Source organism: Aquila chrysaetos, chromosome Z, assembly GCF_900496995.4.
Source record: "Aquila chrysaetos chrysaetos chromosome Z, bAquChr1.4, whole genome shotgun sequence".
In the NCBI taxonomy this organism is placed as follows: domain Eukaryota; kingdom Metazoa; phylum Chordata; class Aves; order Accipitriformes; family Accipitridae; genus Aquila; species Aquila chrysaetos.
In genome coordinates, this window is record NC_044030.1 from 48330932 (window position 1) to 48347742 (window position 16811).

At 39.7% G+C, this 16811-nt stretch overlaps 1 protein-coding gene across 2 annotated transcripts in view; it reads left to right on the forward strand.

Moving 5' to 3' along the window:
* The window catches only part of RORB (RAR related orphan receptor B), a 153432-nt gene that overhangs the window by 108595 nt on the left and 28026 nt on the right, over positions 1-16811 (forward strand). For both annotated transcript variants that reach the window (XM_030004948.2, XM_030004947.2), the window contains exons 2-4: positions 999-1084; positions 6106-6247; positions 9326-9727. In XM_030004948.2, coding sequence (XP_029860808.1) covers positions 999-1084; positions 6106-6247; positions 9326-9727 — 630 coding nt within the window. The remainder of the gene's footprint in view (positions 1-998; positions 1085-6105; positions 6248-9325; positions 9728-16811) is intronic.

Consider the following 16811-nt stretch of genomic DNA (forward strand, 5'->3'; position numbering starts at 1 on the left):
TTATGATGCTACTTCCAAGTGGCAGGAGAATTGCAGGGAGGCATCCATCCCACATAGGAAAACAAATGAAAGGGAAAGAAAATACATTTTCCATTTCTTCTCAATGCATCTGACTAGAATAAAGGCACAGTCCTTCCCTACATTTCAGAGTATGAGCTCCTACAGCATCATCAAAGGAAACACACATAGGATTCAAAGCAGTTGAGGGAAGCAAAGAGCTGTGTTAGCAAAAAAAAAAAACATGGAAGGTAGTGAAATATGTTTTCCTTCTCTGAATTAAATCACCGTTATCTTTGTAAAAGGATCTGAAACATACCCATATTCAAACATCCACATTCAAACCTATTTTCAGATAGTACCTGCCTCTCCCAGCACACAGCCACTGGCTACTTAAACTCAGTCTGTGGGCCTTGCCTGCCCATGACCTGGTGCTGAAAAAAATAGCTTGAAGAGAAGGAGAAGTTAAGCAATCATTTGCAAGCCCATCTCTGCTAGTGGGGTTGGTATCTTTGTGTTTTAAAGTCATAATCTGAAGGATGTGAAAAATTCATCACCTCTACTGCTTTGAAAAATGCATTACAATATACCATGTAATTCTACCTCAGCAAAATGAAAAGTCATGAATATTTGAAATGTGTAAGCAAGAACAATCTAGATAATTATTTAGGAACTCTAATGACTGTCATTACCAATAATGATGATGAAATTAACAAGTAAAAACAAAACAGAAGAATATGAGGAAAAACCTTCTAATTGTGAGATATCTTAAATTGTTGAAGAGTTTTGTGGGGTATGGTAGAAACTACATAACGTGAAGCAATTAAAATTTGCCAAATCAAAGCATTCAGGAACACGCAGTACAATACAAAGCAGTTTTGTGTTGTCAGGGGGGTGAACAGGTTATCTGCTGTCTAGATCTAGTTAAGATCTTCTTTTGAGAAAGAAAGAAATTAAATAGAATGACATACTCAAAATATTTGTCTTGTTTTCTTTTTCAGCACAAATTGAAGTGATACCATGCAAAATTTGTGGTGATAAGTCCTCTGGAATACACTATGGAGTCATCACATGTGAAGGCTGCAAGGTATGAGATTTTAATACAGCATAGTCATCAACATCTGCATTAGCCTCAGGCATCTGTGTACAATAATACACTCTTAGAGGCTTTCAAGCAAGTGGTGCCAAAGGCTGTAAAGCCTGCTGCTGATGTAGATGGGTTTCATGCCTAATTTTTTGAGTTGCTTTCCTTTTCATCAAATAGTCTTTAGAGTTATCTCCTCATTTGAAACATGAATTAATCACATCTGATGAAGTGTAAGTGCTGATACAGAGGCTGGCAACTGTAAGTCACACCTGTTCTACCTTAAATCAGCTTGAGAAGTGGATTTCTTATCTTGTTTCCTATACAATCTGTGTAACATTAAAAGTTGGCATGGTATCTCAGTTCAACATCTCAAAAGCTTACAGGTGTCAGTTTGGTCCTATTTTATCCCCTTTGTGTTCTCTGCAGGCCAAATTGTAATCTCCAAAAGAAAAAATGCCTTACATTATGAGTAGTGTAAAAGAATCCTTTGTCTTCTTCCTTATAGGCTCCAGCACAGGGCAATTGCTGGGAATTGGAGGTTAAAAAAAAAAAGGGGGGTGCAAAACCCACTTCCATGCTGCTTAGTTATATTAACATATTATCCCAAGCATTAGTTCAAATAACACAAATCAGACCCCAAGCCAAGAGAAGAAAGGCTTCAGTTTTCAACCCTAAAAATACTCTGTGATTTTATTATCTAAGGAATTATATCATTACTCATGGAAAACCAGAATTTCGTACTACATGTTGGTATTTCAGCTTTGACTGTAAATGTGAAATTGCAAAGATGGAGAAGCAGCACCTCTGATTTTCTGTGTGGAAACACACAAACTGGTACATTTGAAAGTGGACGCATATTTGTAGAGTGAAATGGCAAGTCTGTGTTTACTTAATGCTTTACAAAATTTTAGAACATCTGAAAAATCTGACAGTTTGGGGGCACCCATTCCCAAAAGAAAGTTTTTGATGCCAACACATTGAGAAGCAATATATCGTCAAAGATCAGATTTCTTTCAGAAGTGTTAACAATTGTAATTGGAACAACCCACAGTGTGTCATTGTCTTATTGTGACTAGAAATAAGCATCTTCTTATGATGATCACATGAAACAGGATTAGACTAATTGATCTGATACTTCAAAATTGGTGCAAAAGCTACAGGAGAAAAATGCTTTAAGCAGAAAAGCAGCATCTTGTCTCAGTATTCAGTGCCCACAGAGCAGTTAGGGGTATAGTCTCCTGTAGATGTGGTTAGGGTTAATGCTGGCCCTTGTGTGTGCCTCAAGAGGAGATGATACCCCTCAGCTCTATGTGTAGACTGCTTATTGAGATAAAGAGCTTCTCTTCCACTTACAACAGTTTTAACCCTATTGTTTCTGTGCCAGTTTTGCAGTATCAGATCAATTAGTCTAATCTTGTTTTGTGAGCCTGTTGTGGAAAAAGATGTCAGTTTTCACACTGGGTCCTATGGGAGGCATCTCAGTCTGTCAGAGCTCTCTTTGAACGTAAGTGCTGTCTCGGGCAGTGCAACTCTGCTCTCCATTGCCCAGCAATTAAATAACTATTTGCTCAGCCTGAATACTAATAACTGGCCATTTCTGGCTCCTTTTTTCTGAATGCATTAGAAATCTGAATTAATTAAGAGGGAGACCATGTGTGGAAGAAAGAGGCAAGAACCACTCCACAAACATGCATACACATTGTGCCAGCATTTCAGGACACAGTATCCAAGGATTGTACTGCCAGTGGCAGTGCTACAAACTTCAAGGGACAGGAAATCCTTTAACTCTGCATCCCTACATTAGCTATGCCACTGCAAATGCATATTATAAGTGCTTAAGGGGCATCATAAATATTACTGCTGTTTAGTGTGCATGCCTGCATGTGCTGAATAACCTGCTGAACCCATTGAAGAAAATGGTGGCTCTGTCAGTATCGTCATGGAAATGGCGAAACCTGAAGACAGAGTTCCACCCTATCTGTCTCTGTGGCTTCTTCTTTTGCTGAGAAGCCTTTTATCATCTCTCCTGCCTACCCCTGAACAAAAGTATTTGCTACCACTCTTTTGCTATGCTTTAGGCAGTAGTTCACATGACTGTTTCCCTTCTCAGACTGACTGTAGGTGATGGATAAAGTGACTTGTTCAAGATGTAGAAAGACTTGTTGTCAGTGTTGGGAATATTGGGAAACCTGTCTTTAAGTCCATAGCTCCTTAGTAATGAACTGCATCCTCCTTCCCCCAAGTGGAATTATTCTCAGTAAATATAGCCAATACTATGTAAAGATCACCAAAAAATGAAATTAAAAGATTGTCTGTACTTTGTAAGGCAACATCTAGATCTTATGCAGGGGAAAGAGAGTACAAAAGTCTCCTCGGAAAAATAAATTACCTGCTGTAGATTAATTTTATTTAGTACCCTTGATTTTTTCCTGAGAGGGGCAAAGAAGGAGCAAACAAATTCTTCTGAGAAGAGATCAACCTTAATGGGAAAAAAGAGCACTACAGGATAAGTCATAGTCAATGCTAGATGGTTGTGTGGGGTTTTTTAACTTTATTTAATTCATTTGTTCTCTCAAATCCATATCCACATAGGAGCTGCTAAAATATAAACCTTTAAACCAGAAAATCCTCTTCATGTCAAAAACAAAATTGGCTGTAAAGTTCAGCAAATAGTGTAGAAATGTCTGCAATTAGCATCCATTTAACCTTAAATTAAACTAATCTCCATAGTTTTAGGGAAGTTTTGGTCAGCCAGAATTAGATAAGTCCCCACCAGATTTTTTCTGAGAGTTCCCTTAAAGGACATCCATGTTTTCAAAAGTGCAAATCATGAAACTTTAAATTAAGTTAAATTAAGTTTAAATTAAGACTAAATTGTCTTTAGATATATTACAGTCACTGATAAAACCAGCACGGGCCGGATGAAGTGAGCCTTTTTAAGCTTGACCTCAGGAACTAGCACTGCTGGTGTCCTTGGTGTGACAGCACGCCTGTCACCTGTTGTTACTGATACCCCACACCATCCTCATTGGGTTCATGAGGACTTGAGTGAGAATTCAGGTACTACCTGTACCAAGCAAATTGAGCCCTGTGAAGCTGTAACCTTGTTAATTCCCCACTCTCATTCCCCCAAAACGCACGGCTGATGCGATTTCATTGCTCAGTATTACCATCTGTCAGCCTGTGCAGAGATAACAGTGGTTTTGACTGATAAATGGAGTCACCTCTTGCATTCTGGCTCCATTCAGAGCTGTTTGCAAACCAGTCCAGAAAGGCACAACCACTTTGGCATCACTTCTGGTGACTACTGTAACTGCAGTAATGATGCTTTCTGCCCTTTTTCTCTTCATGGCTTCCTGCAGTGGCTGGGCTATCCTCCAGCTCTCCAACCACACAACCCCGCTGTCATGGTTTAACCCCAGCCAGCAACCAAGCACCATGCAGCCACTCACTCACTTCCCCCCCACCCAGTGGGATGGGGAGGAGAAGTGGAAAAAAAAGTAAAACTCATGGGTTGAGATAAGAACAGTTTAATAGGACAGAAAGGAAGAAAAATAATAATAATAATAGTAATAAAAGAATTGGAATATACAAAACAAGTGATGCACAATGCAATTGCTCACCACCCACCAACAGACGCCGATTTAGTTCCCAAGCAGCGATCTGCCTCCCCTGGCGAGCTCCCCCCAGTTTATATACTGGGCATGAGGTCACATGGTATGGAATACCCCTTTGGCCAGTTTGGGTCAGCTGTCCTGGCTGTGTCCCCTCCCAACTTCTTGTGCCCCTCCAGCCTTCTTGCTGGCTGGGCATGAGAAGCTGAAAAATCCATGACTTAGTATGAACACTACTGGGCATCAGCTGAAAACATCAGTGTGTTATCAACATTATTCTTACACTAAATCCAAAACATATATATATATATATATATATCTATACCAGCTCCTAGAAAAAAAAATTAAGTCTATCCCAGCTGAAACCAGGACACCTGCAGCTGCCTACACCTAAAGATGCCAAAGTGGTCAAGGAACTTCTTTTGTTTGTCTCTTTCTGGACTTGCTGTTCCGCTTGTCCTTTATTTTACAGTAAAGAAAAGAATATCATAAAATGCCTTCTTCCTTTCTCTTTTGCTCTATAATCCTCACCCCCTGGTTTCATTCCTCTTGTCATGTCTGCCATTTCATGTGACCTTTGCCATAATGGTACCTCTTGTTGTCATTTGTAGAAGCCAGGAGCTCGTAAGGCATTAGGTATGGGTTAATACTCTGCTTCTAGCCCTCTGATCTTTAGCAAAATAGCCCACAGCTGGCCAGAAAAACCTTCTAGGAGATAGAATAACTACAAATTTTTACATAGATAAAATGGATAATCTTATATTCCATTGAAATGGAAAATGTCATTACTTTCTCATGGTAGTGTCTAAAGGTGTTGCTTTCTTCTTTGTGCATTGGCTTTACTTGATACAGTCATTAAATCCTAGTGCTTTTGTGATGCTTGAATTTGAATTACTTTTCACTCCTGAAGTGTATAGTCCCTCCAGATCAGATCAACATTTGCCAGCTTAAATTGAACAGCAGATTTCAGCTTCTAATGCTATGCATAGCCAGTGCTGGTTATTACCAATCTCTTTCATTAAAGGAAGAAAACGGTCAGAACAAGTACTTTTAAGTCATCTGTTAACAAATGCTGACAAGCTTTTCCTCTATTAGGAGCAAGTATTCGATGATACATAGTCGTTATTGCACAATAAGAATGCATTCTGTAACATTATTGTTTGTGTTTTAACAAAGTAGAATTACATTCGCTACAGAATAAAGCACAATTCTCCTTATTATAAGTAAATGTTCTTTAATTTCACTATAAAAGGCCAACACATCTGCAAAGCCACAGCATAAGTAGCATTGCACTAAATAAGAGTATATTGTAGTCATTTACATGGTTCTCTGTGTGTGTGCATGTGTGTGTGTGCACACATATATGCACATGGTAATACTCTGTCTCTCTTGCTTTCTTGCCCCTAGGGATTCTTTCGGAGGAGTCAGCAGAACAATGCCTCCTACTCCTGCCCAAGGCAGAGAAACTGTTTAATTGACAGAACCAACAGAAATCGTTGCCAACACTGCCGACTGCAGAAATGTCTTGCCCTGGGAATGTCTCGAGATGGTAAGGAGTCAAGATTCCTGCTTCACGCCTAAACCCTTTGAAACTCTTCTTCACTGCTGACTTAAACTCCCTGTAGATTTCTGGAAAAAGAGAGAGAAGAAGCTCTTTGCTTTGTAATGCACGCACTGTGAGACACGAATCTTTGTCATTCAGTTAACAAAGGAAGCTATTTTCATGGGGAGGGTGGGGAAATCATAAAATGGAGAGCAGTATTAGTTTGGAACAGAAAGAATCAGAAGTGAGATGTGTTGTTCTGACCAAAAGCACAAAAAGGTCACCTCTGAAGAGGTGGATTTATATTCCGGTTTAGATAGCCTCTTCTACTAGGCGTTAACATGTATCTTAAATATTGATGTGTGAAAGCATCCCTTTTCTTGAGATCTCTAAAGGTCTGTGACAGAAAATAGGCAGTTAAGAAGAAATTTACACCTTGATAGCATTAGGGGTTTCTGTTTGTTTTATTCAGAGCACTTGACCAAATATTGTGCATTGCTAAAAACCACCATTTCTTTTACCTGTACATTGCACCCTGTCCCTGTCTGGGTCTGTAGAAGAAACGTTTCATAGTTTAGCACTGAAAATGGACACTACAACAGAGGAAAGCTCCACAATGTATCCAATAGCAGGATGCTTTGGTCCTTGCAGAACTCTAGTCCACCTTCCAAGCTGTGGTGTGACAAGCCATGATCTGCAGACTGAGGACGTGAACCACACCAGAGCTGCGGGCAGTGGGTGGTTTGGGCAAGGCTGCCCACAGCCAACCTGCCCCAGCCACCACTGCTTTCTTCAGTTTCCTGGGGGTTTCCAGCTCACAGACGCGTTTTAAATGGTCAGGAAGTATAAGAAAATGTTTTATTTTTGAAGGCAGGTTATATTAATTTCAATTGCCTGGCAGCGTTTTCTGTCTTAGAAAGTTTACACAAAATGTGTCATTTGAAATTAACAGTCATTGATGGAGATGTTATTGAAAGACCTATCTCTTTAGATGGTCCACAGATTATAAACTTGTTTTAAGTTTGGACTGTAATAGGTCTTTTCCTACCTCAGCATGTCTCATGTCTCACTGAAACAATTTGCTCATCAGTCTCACCAGTCTGGAAGGGGCCTTTCAGTCTAGCCTTTAATCCCTGAACTCTTTTTGGTCCAAGGATGCAGCTTACTTGATGCCTTAGCTCCCGATTCTTCCTGGAGGAGATTAAAGTAGTAACATTTCAGTAATTTAACAGCACATGCTTTCCTCCTAAAAGTAATATCTTCCAATGATTTGAGGTATCACAGGGGCATTTTAATGTGACTGACAGCACTGTCTTCCCAACCTATAATTCAGGGACCACTGCGTACAGACAAAGGGAGTGATTCTTCTGACAGCATTGCTTTCTTCTCTCATTGTTTATGTAAGGGTGTTTATACCTAACAATATTAAGAGCTCTTGCAAGTCTAAAATACGCTGTATGTATTTTTTTAACAGAGAAATTGAATGTGATTTTTACCTCTCAGCCATGTAACAGATTCATTTTTTATCATGCAGAGGCAGGATGCTAATTGACAGCAGCTGGAGAATCCAATTAATGAATATATAATGAGAATAAACAGTGGGTGTTTGTTTTTATTACTGAGGCCCTAAATTTGAAGAAAATACACAGTTGCATTTTTCAAAATACAGTCACTGTATATTGTCTGTAAGGGTGTGCAGTGCACCATGGACTGATTCCAGGGGCAGGCTGTGTTCTTGTGAGGTAGCTTGCAGGCTGTGTGAAGGGCTGCAAGTAACCTGACAATAGCAACAAGAAAAAAAAAAAATCTTAGTATAAAAAAGTGCAAATAAATTGAAGAGGCTGCCATCTCCTTGGTGTTGTGGCACTGCCTTTTCATGTTACACTATTCCTTTTCTATTCTTTGTCCTGACTGAAGATCTTCACATTCATCCACATGTGTAGGCTCAGACTCTTCTCAAGGGCTATAGCTGAACTATAGGGTAGCAAAAAATGAGAGCCAAGCCCATCCTGTGCTAATAAATGTGATGATTCTGAACTGATTCCAATTACAGATGGACAGGAAATACTCAGCATTGGAAAATACACCTTATAATATGTAGAAATTAGTATTTTCAGAGCAACATTGTCTTATCTGTGCTCTGATAAATTATGCTGAATGTATCCCTCATTTGTTTTGGAGCACAATTAACAAGTATGTCTGCTCTGAGATCCGAAGATATAGCCCAGTAGAAAGCTAGAATTTATGGAAAGATGGGGCAGGGGGGATGGGGGAAGATAATCAGCTATGACCCACTGTATATGCAGTCTGTGGATTTAGAACTCCTCCTAGTTCCACAGCAATCAGCCTATCATTTTTGAAAATTTCAATCTCAGTGTAATGAACCCTGTTCCTGGGGAGAGTGGTTTGCACTCTGGTGTTTTCCTCCCTTTCTCATCAGAAGGAATGCATGGATTTGTGCATGGAGATTATGTAAATTGATTGTGTAAATCCCTGAGACTTCCCTCTGTGGAAAAGATGACATTCATTTGTGCTGTTTACCTTCAAATCTGTTATTTTCCTCTAGGTTCTGACTCTAACCTGTAAGATTTTTTTTTTAAAAAAGTGTGAAGATAACACCCCATTGAAAGGATGAGATAATAAGGCTTTAGGGCTTGTTTTAATCCAGAGTACTAATCCTGTTAGTGCACTGTTTAAAGGTTTGTGGAAAGTTGGTAAATCACATGGGATATGAATCTACAGACTGTACATTTCATACAGCTCTGGGTTGTTGTTCAGTGAACACAGAGATATAAAAGGATGCATGGGCTTTTTAACATTCACAGTGGGAAGTGAGCTGCTTGACTGAGGCCCTCCTGTCAAATAGGAGTCATTGTCGTCACCTTGTAAATCCAAGCACACAATACTTTTTCCTTTGTGAGATGCATACGGTGTAAAGCTTTGCATCCTCTCTAATTTCCACAGAAAAAGACAAGTTTCCACAGCAAAAGTAATGCTGAAAGTAAATGTCAAGAGTGGTGGAGTTGAGGGGAATCAAGAAAAAATGAAAGACAACAATGGTTTGCATTGTGCTTTGCTTTTCAGCTGTGAAGTTTGGAAGAATGTCCAAAAAGCAGAGGGATAGCTTGTACGCTGAAGTGCAGAAGCACCAGCAGCGACTGCAGGAACAAAGGCAGCAGCAGAGCGGTGAGGCAGAAGCCCTCGCCAGGGTTTACAGCAACAGCATCAGCAATGGCTTGAGCAACCTGAATAACGAAACTGGCAGCACCTACTCAAATGGGCACATCATTGACCTGCCGAAGTCTGAGGGTTACTATAACGTGGATTCTGCCCAGCCTTCCCCAGATCAGTCTGGGTTAGACATGACTGGAATCAAACAGATAAAGCAGGAACCTATCTATGACCTCACCTCTGTACCAAACTTGTTTACCTATAGCTCTTTCAACAATGGGCAATTAGCTCCGGGGATATCCATGACTGAAATAGGTAAGGAAAATTCTTATTGCTCTAGTGTAATGGGTATATATAAGCTAGATTGCAATACTGTCTGTATTAAAATATTATATAGGCATTCCATACACAGGTACACAATAATTACATGTTCACACATGTATATGTGCACACACATACAGGGAGCAAAGGAAAGAAAGTCAGTCTGTCAGTATTGACACAATATCAAGGTAGTTCTGTTTTTACGAAAATCTGAAAATTATGCAGTTTCCTAAACTAAGCAGTTCATGTTCTGTTTATGAAATAGGAGCATCAAAGTAGGTGATAAATCAATCAGAACCAAGTGATAATTAGTAGTGGGGAGCTTGTTTCAAATGAGCTCATTACTAGCAGGGTTAAATGATCTCTTCAGCCAGCCATCTATATTCTTGTCAACACCCAGAATTCCCATGGCAGCTAATTCTAGGGTATTTATTGTCAAAAAGCACCAGCTCGCTACTGCTGGTGCATGGATGTACATGCAGAGCAGGTTCACTGAATTCGTGAGGTACACAAACTCTGAATGTAGTTGAATGGATACCCTTGGTCTGCTGCTTGAATGCCTTGGAGAACCTGTCCCTTGATTTCTTCTTTGAAAAGTAGCAGAGAGACCTCTCTGTGAGATGAGATGGTTTGAAAGGCAACAGCTAACAGTGATCCTTCTCTAAGGAGGATTTCTGTTCATCTAATGCCTCTAGTCATACCTCTCCAATGCAACTGGAAGTACTACTTCTATTATAAAGAAATAACATGAAAGAAGATTGGCATCCTAATTAGGTACTTCCCACCTCAACAAGTGAAGTATGCTGAGTCAGTTGTGGTTCAGAATATAATCAAAGGGTAACACTTCGTTAATGGAATTTAATTAAAAAGAAAGAAGAAGGGGGAAAAAAAATAAAAGATGGTATTCAAGAGCACCCATAACAAATTAATTAATGTCACATCATAAAACCCGTCTATAGTTCTGGCGTGGCCTTGCTGCCTCACAGAGGTACACTGAGATGTGCAAATTTATGTGTGTACTCAGACCTACTTAGGGGCCTGGAGATGTGGCATGCGCTTGATACATATTGCAGAAAGGGTGTATGTAGTAGTTACTGTCTGATAAAAAAAAAAATGAAAGTACAGCTAGAATCTGTAGCATGTTTTCTACCCATGGATGCTCGTGTGCAGGAAGCTGTGTAACAAATTGTGTGCTTAATTGTGAATTGTGGAGGAGAAAGTTATGCTTTTCTGCCACTCTGTTTAGCGGGACATGTTTTGTTATCACATTTGCCCTAGGCTGCTGTCCAGTGAAGTCTTAACACCCAGAGCATAGCAGTACAGAGGATTAGTGAGGTACATCTGCTCCAGCTGCCTTCTTGGCTCTTGTGGCCATATGAGTATTACTCACATGTGGCTTGTGCAAACCTCAGTCCTGCAACAGTGGTTTGCAGTACTCCAAACCAGCTGAGAGACAATTTAAACAGTCGTAAGAGCTGTTTCCCTGCAGCACCCTGTACCAAAGGAAATGTTCCCAGAGAGACTGACCTCCCAGAGGAGGTACCAGAAATATGACAATTCTGACAGTCCATGAATTAGGGTTTGCGCTCAGTTACGGAGGTGAGCACAGGAAGTGGGGAAGACCCCAGAGCACAGTGACCAGGACATAGCAAAGGGCCTATCTCTGAGCTGACAGCAAAATTCGGGTGCTGGGATTTACCTCTCTTCCTTTTGAAATTTGAACTGGGGCTCCTAAATTGCTAGGATTTTACCCAAGCACTGCTGTATGTCATTTGTGGCACATACAGCAGAGAGGTAAGAGTGTTAGTGAGAGATAATGTAGTATAACGGATCAGCTGACACAACTGAAAAAATGGAAGAGATGTACCATAAAGTATTGGGATTAGTGCACAGGCAAATGATATTTTCAGTGTTTGAAAACAAACAGAAAATGCCTCTTAATGCTGCAGTGGATTGTTGGACCATCTGTAAAGCTGCAGTCTTGCAGGAAAACTCTTAAGTACTGGGATGCATTGATTTCATATTAGAGTGTGCTTAAATTTCACTGCAGCAATGTATCTTACTCACTCCAGTGAGATTTAGGAAAAAGCTCAACTCATGTTAAATAGAAGTTACTGCCTTAACTGTTAATGAAATCATAGAGAATATATAGGAGACGGAAAAGCTATACTGCATTGATCCTCATGCCTGATAGAAATTTCTTTATACTACCTTGTCTAGTGATATACTGAACTGTTGCTTTATGTATCCCAGATGATGTTAGTTCTTTTCCCCACTGAAGACTTTCTACCAGATTCAAATTTCCAGTCTTAGTTTTCTTCTGGACTTTATATTCTTCAAATACATGTATTTTTTTAAGCACAACTTCACTTGCCCTTTGCCTGATCTTGATTGGAACCCTGTAATTTTTTCCTCATAAATGAATGCGTGAGGGTCCTTCCATCCTTGAGCATCTAAAAGGTGCTGTAAGCTCTCGAAGGGACAGACTTCTTCACAGACAGCCCAGAATCAAAGTAGTCTTTGCAGCTTCCGCATCACATGCCAGCCAATATCTAGTTCAGTTATTCCTTCAGTGTTACTGCTTTGCTTGTTTCTCACTCACTTCTCTCCTGTACAGGGCAGTTTTTATTAAGATTCCTCTGACCGCACATTTCTAAACCTGAATCCCCTTTTCTCTTTCTTATTTTTCTAACCTTTTCAATCCTATTACATTATGTCTCAGTCCTCACTGATGCTTTGTGACTTCTTTCAATTTAGAATTATCTCTTCATTTAATTAGCATGCTGTGAACCTTCTCTTTCAAATTATTAATGAAAATGTTAAATGCTTGTAAAACAAGTTCTAACAATGGTCCCTGCAGCACCTGACTAAACAACTTGCTGCAATTGCATAAATTACTTTAGTATTTACTTTTTGCTTGCTATCCAACAATAAGGTTCTCTGAAAAATCCAAACAACAAGTCTTACTTTCCCTGTCAGTTTGATTCAGTTATAAAAATAATATTTTCTAAGACACTCTATGACATAATTTACACATAATTTACATTGTTTTCTTCACATGTTAATTTCTAATTCCACCGAAAAGGAATCAGAATGGTCAGGCCTACTTTGATCTTTAACAGATCTTTCCTTTGATTTGAATGTGAAATTGCTCTTTTTCCTGAACATACCTTCATCTGCAGTAGACTTTGTAGTGGAAATGGATTCAACTTAACAGTTTTGAAATTTAAAATTTTTACACAGCAAATGTTTCAGCACATAGTATTAGAATGGCACAGGAAGCAAAATACAGCTTATCCTGTGTTGCATGCTTACTAGTATCTCTAAATTCTGTACCAGTAAATAGGTGTAGGAGAAAGAGATGCTGACAAATTAAAGTTTTATAGGACTCATTCACATATATTTGGTACTAGTATATTCCTCCAAATGAGTTGAGTAGTCCAGGGTACAACTGCATATTATCTGATCACTATGAGAAGCAGGATAGGTAATGTTTCCTATGGAAGATGGGGCTAAGTATAAGCAAGAGCAATTTCAGATACAGACACAAGTTCATCATGTAACTGCCAGAGCTTACAATGGTGACAAGTTGAATATAACCAGGTAGTTCCCCATTAGGCAGAACTGTGCCCCGGTCAGTATTCCAGTTCCTGTTAGAAAAAGAAACTCAAAGCATAAAGAAATCAGTTAAAGCCTGTAAATAAGCATCCATGAGCAGAGCCTCAGCTTGGTATCAGCTGCTTTTCCAGGCCAGCTCCTTTTTCTTTTAAAGGAGGTATATTCGTCCTTAAGGCATCTTATTGGAGACGTTATCTGGGTTTGTAGCCAGGTGGGCAGAGCGCAAAAGTAGATCGGATGCAGCAACCAGATGAGTTGGGCAGGCTCTTTCTCTACCTATCCTGCTGTTCACTGGTGGCGTGGCCCAGGTGTGTCCAGCCAGCCAGCAATGTTGCCAGCACAGGAGACACCCGTGGCCTGAGGGTGCGTGCTGCCAGGGACCCCACGGCACGGCCCTGTTTCTCCCTGACCACCGTGCCATCTGCACATCTGGGAAGGCAGAGATTCCTCATGCTGCAGTGGGAACTCAAACAGTGGGGTGAAATCTGCTCATCGTGTCAAAAGCAAGAATTTGGTCATTTGCAGAACAGCTTTCTCCTCGCAGAAAGAGTCACAGAAGTCAGCTGGTGCATGGGAAATCCTAAAGAGAGAAGGAAGCTCTGTTTCCTGACGCTCGTAGGCCCATAGAGGGATGGCAATGCTTTCTTCCAAGTGTCATTTTAAATTAGCAGGTATTAAAGGCTTATTTTTAGACTTGGTCAAATTAAAGACCATCTTGTTTAAATATATGTGCATAATATTATCTGTCACTGAGCTGAGCATTGCGTCTTCCTCACAAAATATGTGGCTCAGATCTTGGCCTGTAAAAGTTAATGGAAAGGTTTCCCTGCCTTGACTGCAATTACCAGCCTATGATTTCTTAAAGATGAGAAAAAATTATTAGTGAATAATGTTGTGGAGAAAACAGACTGGTTAAGGGTTCACTCCAGTTCAGATTGAAGAGTGCCCTATAGCTGTATGTATTTAGGTAGTCAATAAGGCATCACTAGAGCATGCAGGAGGTCACATAGCCCAGCCTCTATAGTTACAGAAAAAAAGTGTTATGTATATCTACATGGCATTTCTTCAGTGCTATTTGAAGTACCCAATGGCTTGGAGAGCTTACATTTCTACTAAAATTAAAGTCAAATAGTAAGTAAGGTTGATAGGCTTGGGCTTGATCATCCTTTTCCCCAGCCCCTCTGACCGTGCTCTGCTGTGTGTATCTTAAGGTGGGCAACAGCTGTCTAGGGCAGCCATGTGGTGAGAATTGGAGGAGGCATCAGAGGCCCTCCTCACCAAACCCACTGTAACACACAGCTCTTTTGACCCTGACCCATTGACTGGAAAATGACAGTAAAGCAAAACCTTCAAAATGTTTTAAAGACTGGCACAGGATGGGTACGTAAAAGAAAAGCCCCGCTGGTAACTGCAAATGACACCCTGTACATATATAAGCCTTAATTTAGCTGGGTAGATACATTTATCCCAGGACCTACACTGAACAACTTTATATACTGTAAAGTTATTAAATTTCCATTGCTGCAATATCATACAAGCAGGAGCTCAGCATTTAGGTCATTCACTATCCCATCCTAAGAGGAGATCTTCACGTGGGAACATTCTCAACTCCTCTGCTGAGGATATATTTGAAAGCCAGACCCACACCTTTCTCCTTTCAGTACAAATCTTCCCATTAACTTCAGAAGAATATAGTTTATTCCTCCCTGTCTATACTGTTCATGGATGTCCACAGCACTCTATGTTGCATATGCAATATATACATCAGGCTCATGTCTTAAAAAGTATGCTGTGCCTTCCTGTTGAAGGTTGCAAAAGGACTTCTGCAACATGATAAGCATTTTTTATTATTATTCTCTATATCTCCAGGATTTGTTCCCTGTGCCAAATCAAGTCTTAATGGACAGCTTGCTGAACATGTATTGGTCAGTTAGATGTTATTTGAAGGGAAACTATAGGGACCTTCACACTTGCAATGAACTCTCTAACTAAAAGCCATACCTAAGGTGACATTAACATCTGTGTTGATGTTCCCTTTACAAGGCCACCGCCCACCGCACAGTGAAGCAGAAATTATGGGTTTGTGACTGTAGTCCTGTGTAATGTTTCTTCACCTCTTTTTCTAAGCCATAGTTTAATATCCCTCCTGCCAAGGTGATAGTCAAATTGTGCAGGACAGGGGGCTACAGCCTTACAGCTGTATTTCAGCAGAGCAATGTTGCCATCTAGTGAGCAATTAAAAATGTGCAGCATGTGCATTTCTGCGCAGATACCCTTAGGGCACTATATCTTACCGTCATTACCTACTTAAAGGTGACAATCAGAATAAATTAATATTTCAGTTCTGTACTCATTTCAGTTCATGTGACAAAACTTAGAACTTCTGCTATTTTTTTTAACTAATTAATTTTTTTCCCCTTTCCGTACACTCGAGAACAGAGAAGGGCAAGATTTAAAACTAATTTGACAGCGTTGCTCAGTAAGGAAATGCTTCAACTTCATAAAGAATGGAAAGAAAAGTGGAAGAATAAATTAGAGCATTATGATGCTGAAGCATTCTAGCTGAACTGATGCTGGAATGGTGGTTTTTTGTGATTGCAGATTCTGATTTTTTTAAGCTTATATCTAGAAATAAATTTAATCAATGAAATCAAATAGAAATGTTGGGAAAATGTAATATTTTTGAAAGTTTGTAAAATATTCTAGTTCTATCTCTTCCTACCTTCAAATTAGTAATCTCTCTTTATTTGTAAATTTAGATCAAAACCAGCCTAATTACAGATTTACATAAAGGCTTTAGTGAGTGTATGTTGCCCAACCTGGTAGTTTGAATGATCCAAACGTTCATAAATAACTGATTATGTTGTTATCTTCTACTAAGTGCATATTTTAGCACTTATGGATTTAAGAAGACTTAGGGAGGGCAGAGTTCATGTTAAAACTCTTGATGTAGATTTAGAAAATAAAGACTGTTTTCTAGAAGGTACTATATTTAAGCACCAGTTTTTTCACCCTGTGATTTTCAAATCACCAAGCATGCACTGCCTCACAGTAACTGCAGTGGACTTTGGATCAGTCGTGTGTTGGTTCTGGCAGTCCTGCTTCACTACGCTTAACACAAATTATCACAGTTCAATAAGCACGACGCAATGTGCCTTTTTACTAACTCTAGTGCAAATTTATACAGTAAAGCAATTAATCGAAAACTATTTGAAAATGCAGTAGATTAGATAGCCCAAAAGTATACCTCAGACTGGGTTTTCCTGCAAATTGTAAAGCTTTTTGGCTATTTCTGAAAGCAATTTGACTTCTCTTTCAGTTAAGTCAATTCATATGTCAAATGCAGGCCAACTAGTAACGTCACAGTAATTTCACGAATGATGACCATTGGCAGTGTTCCTAGCTGGGGTTTGATCACACTACAGACCATGCACTATAAATGCTGCAGAAAATGCCATTT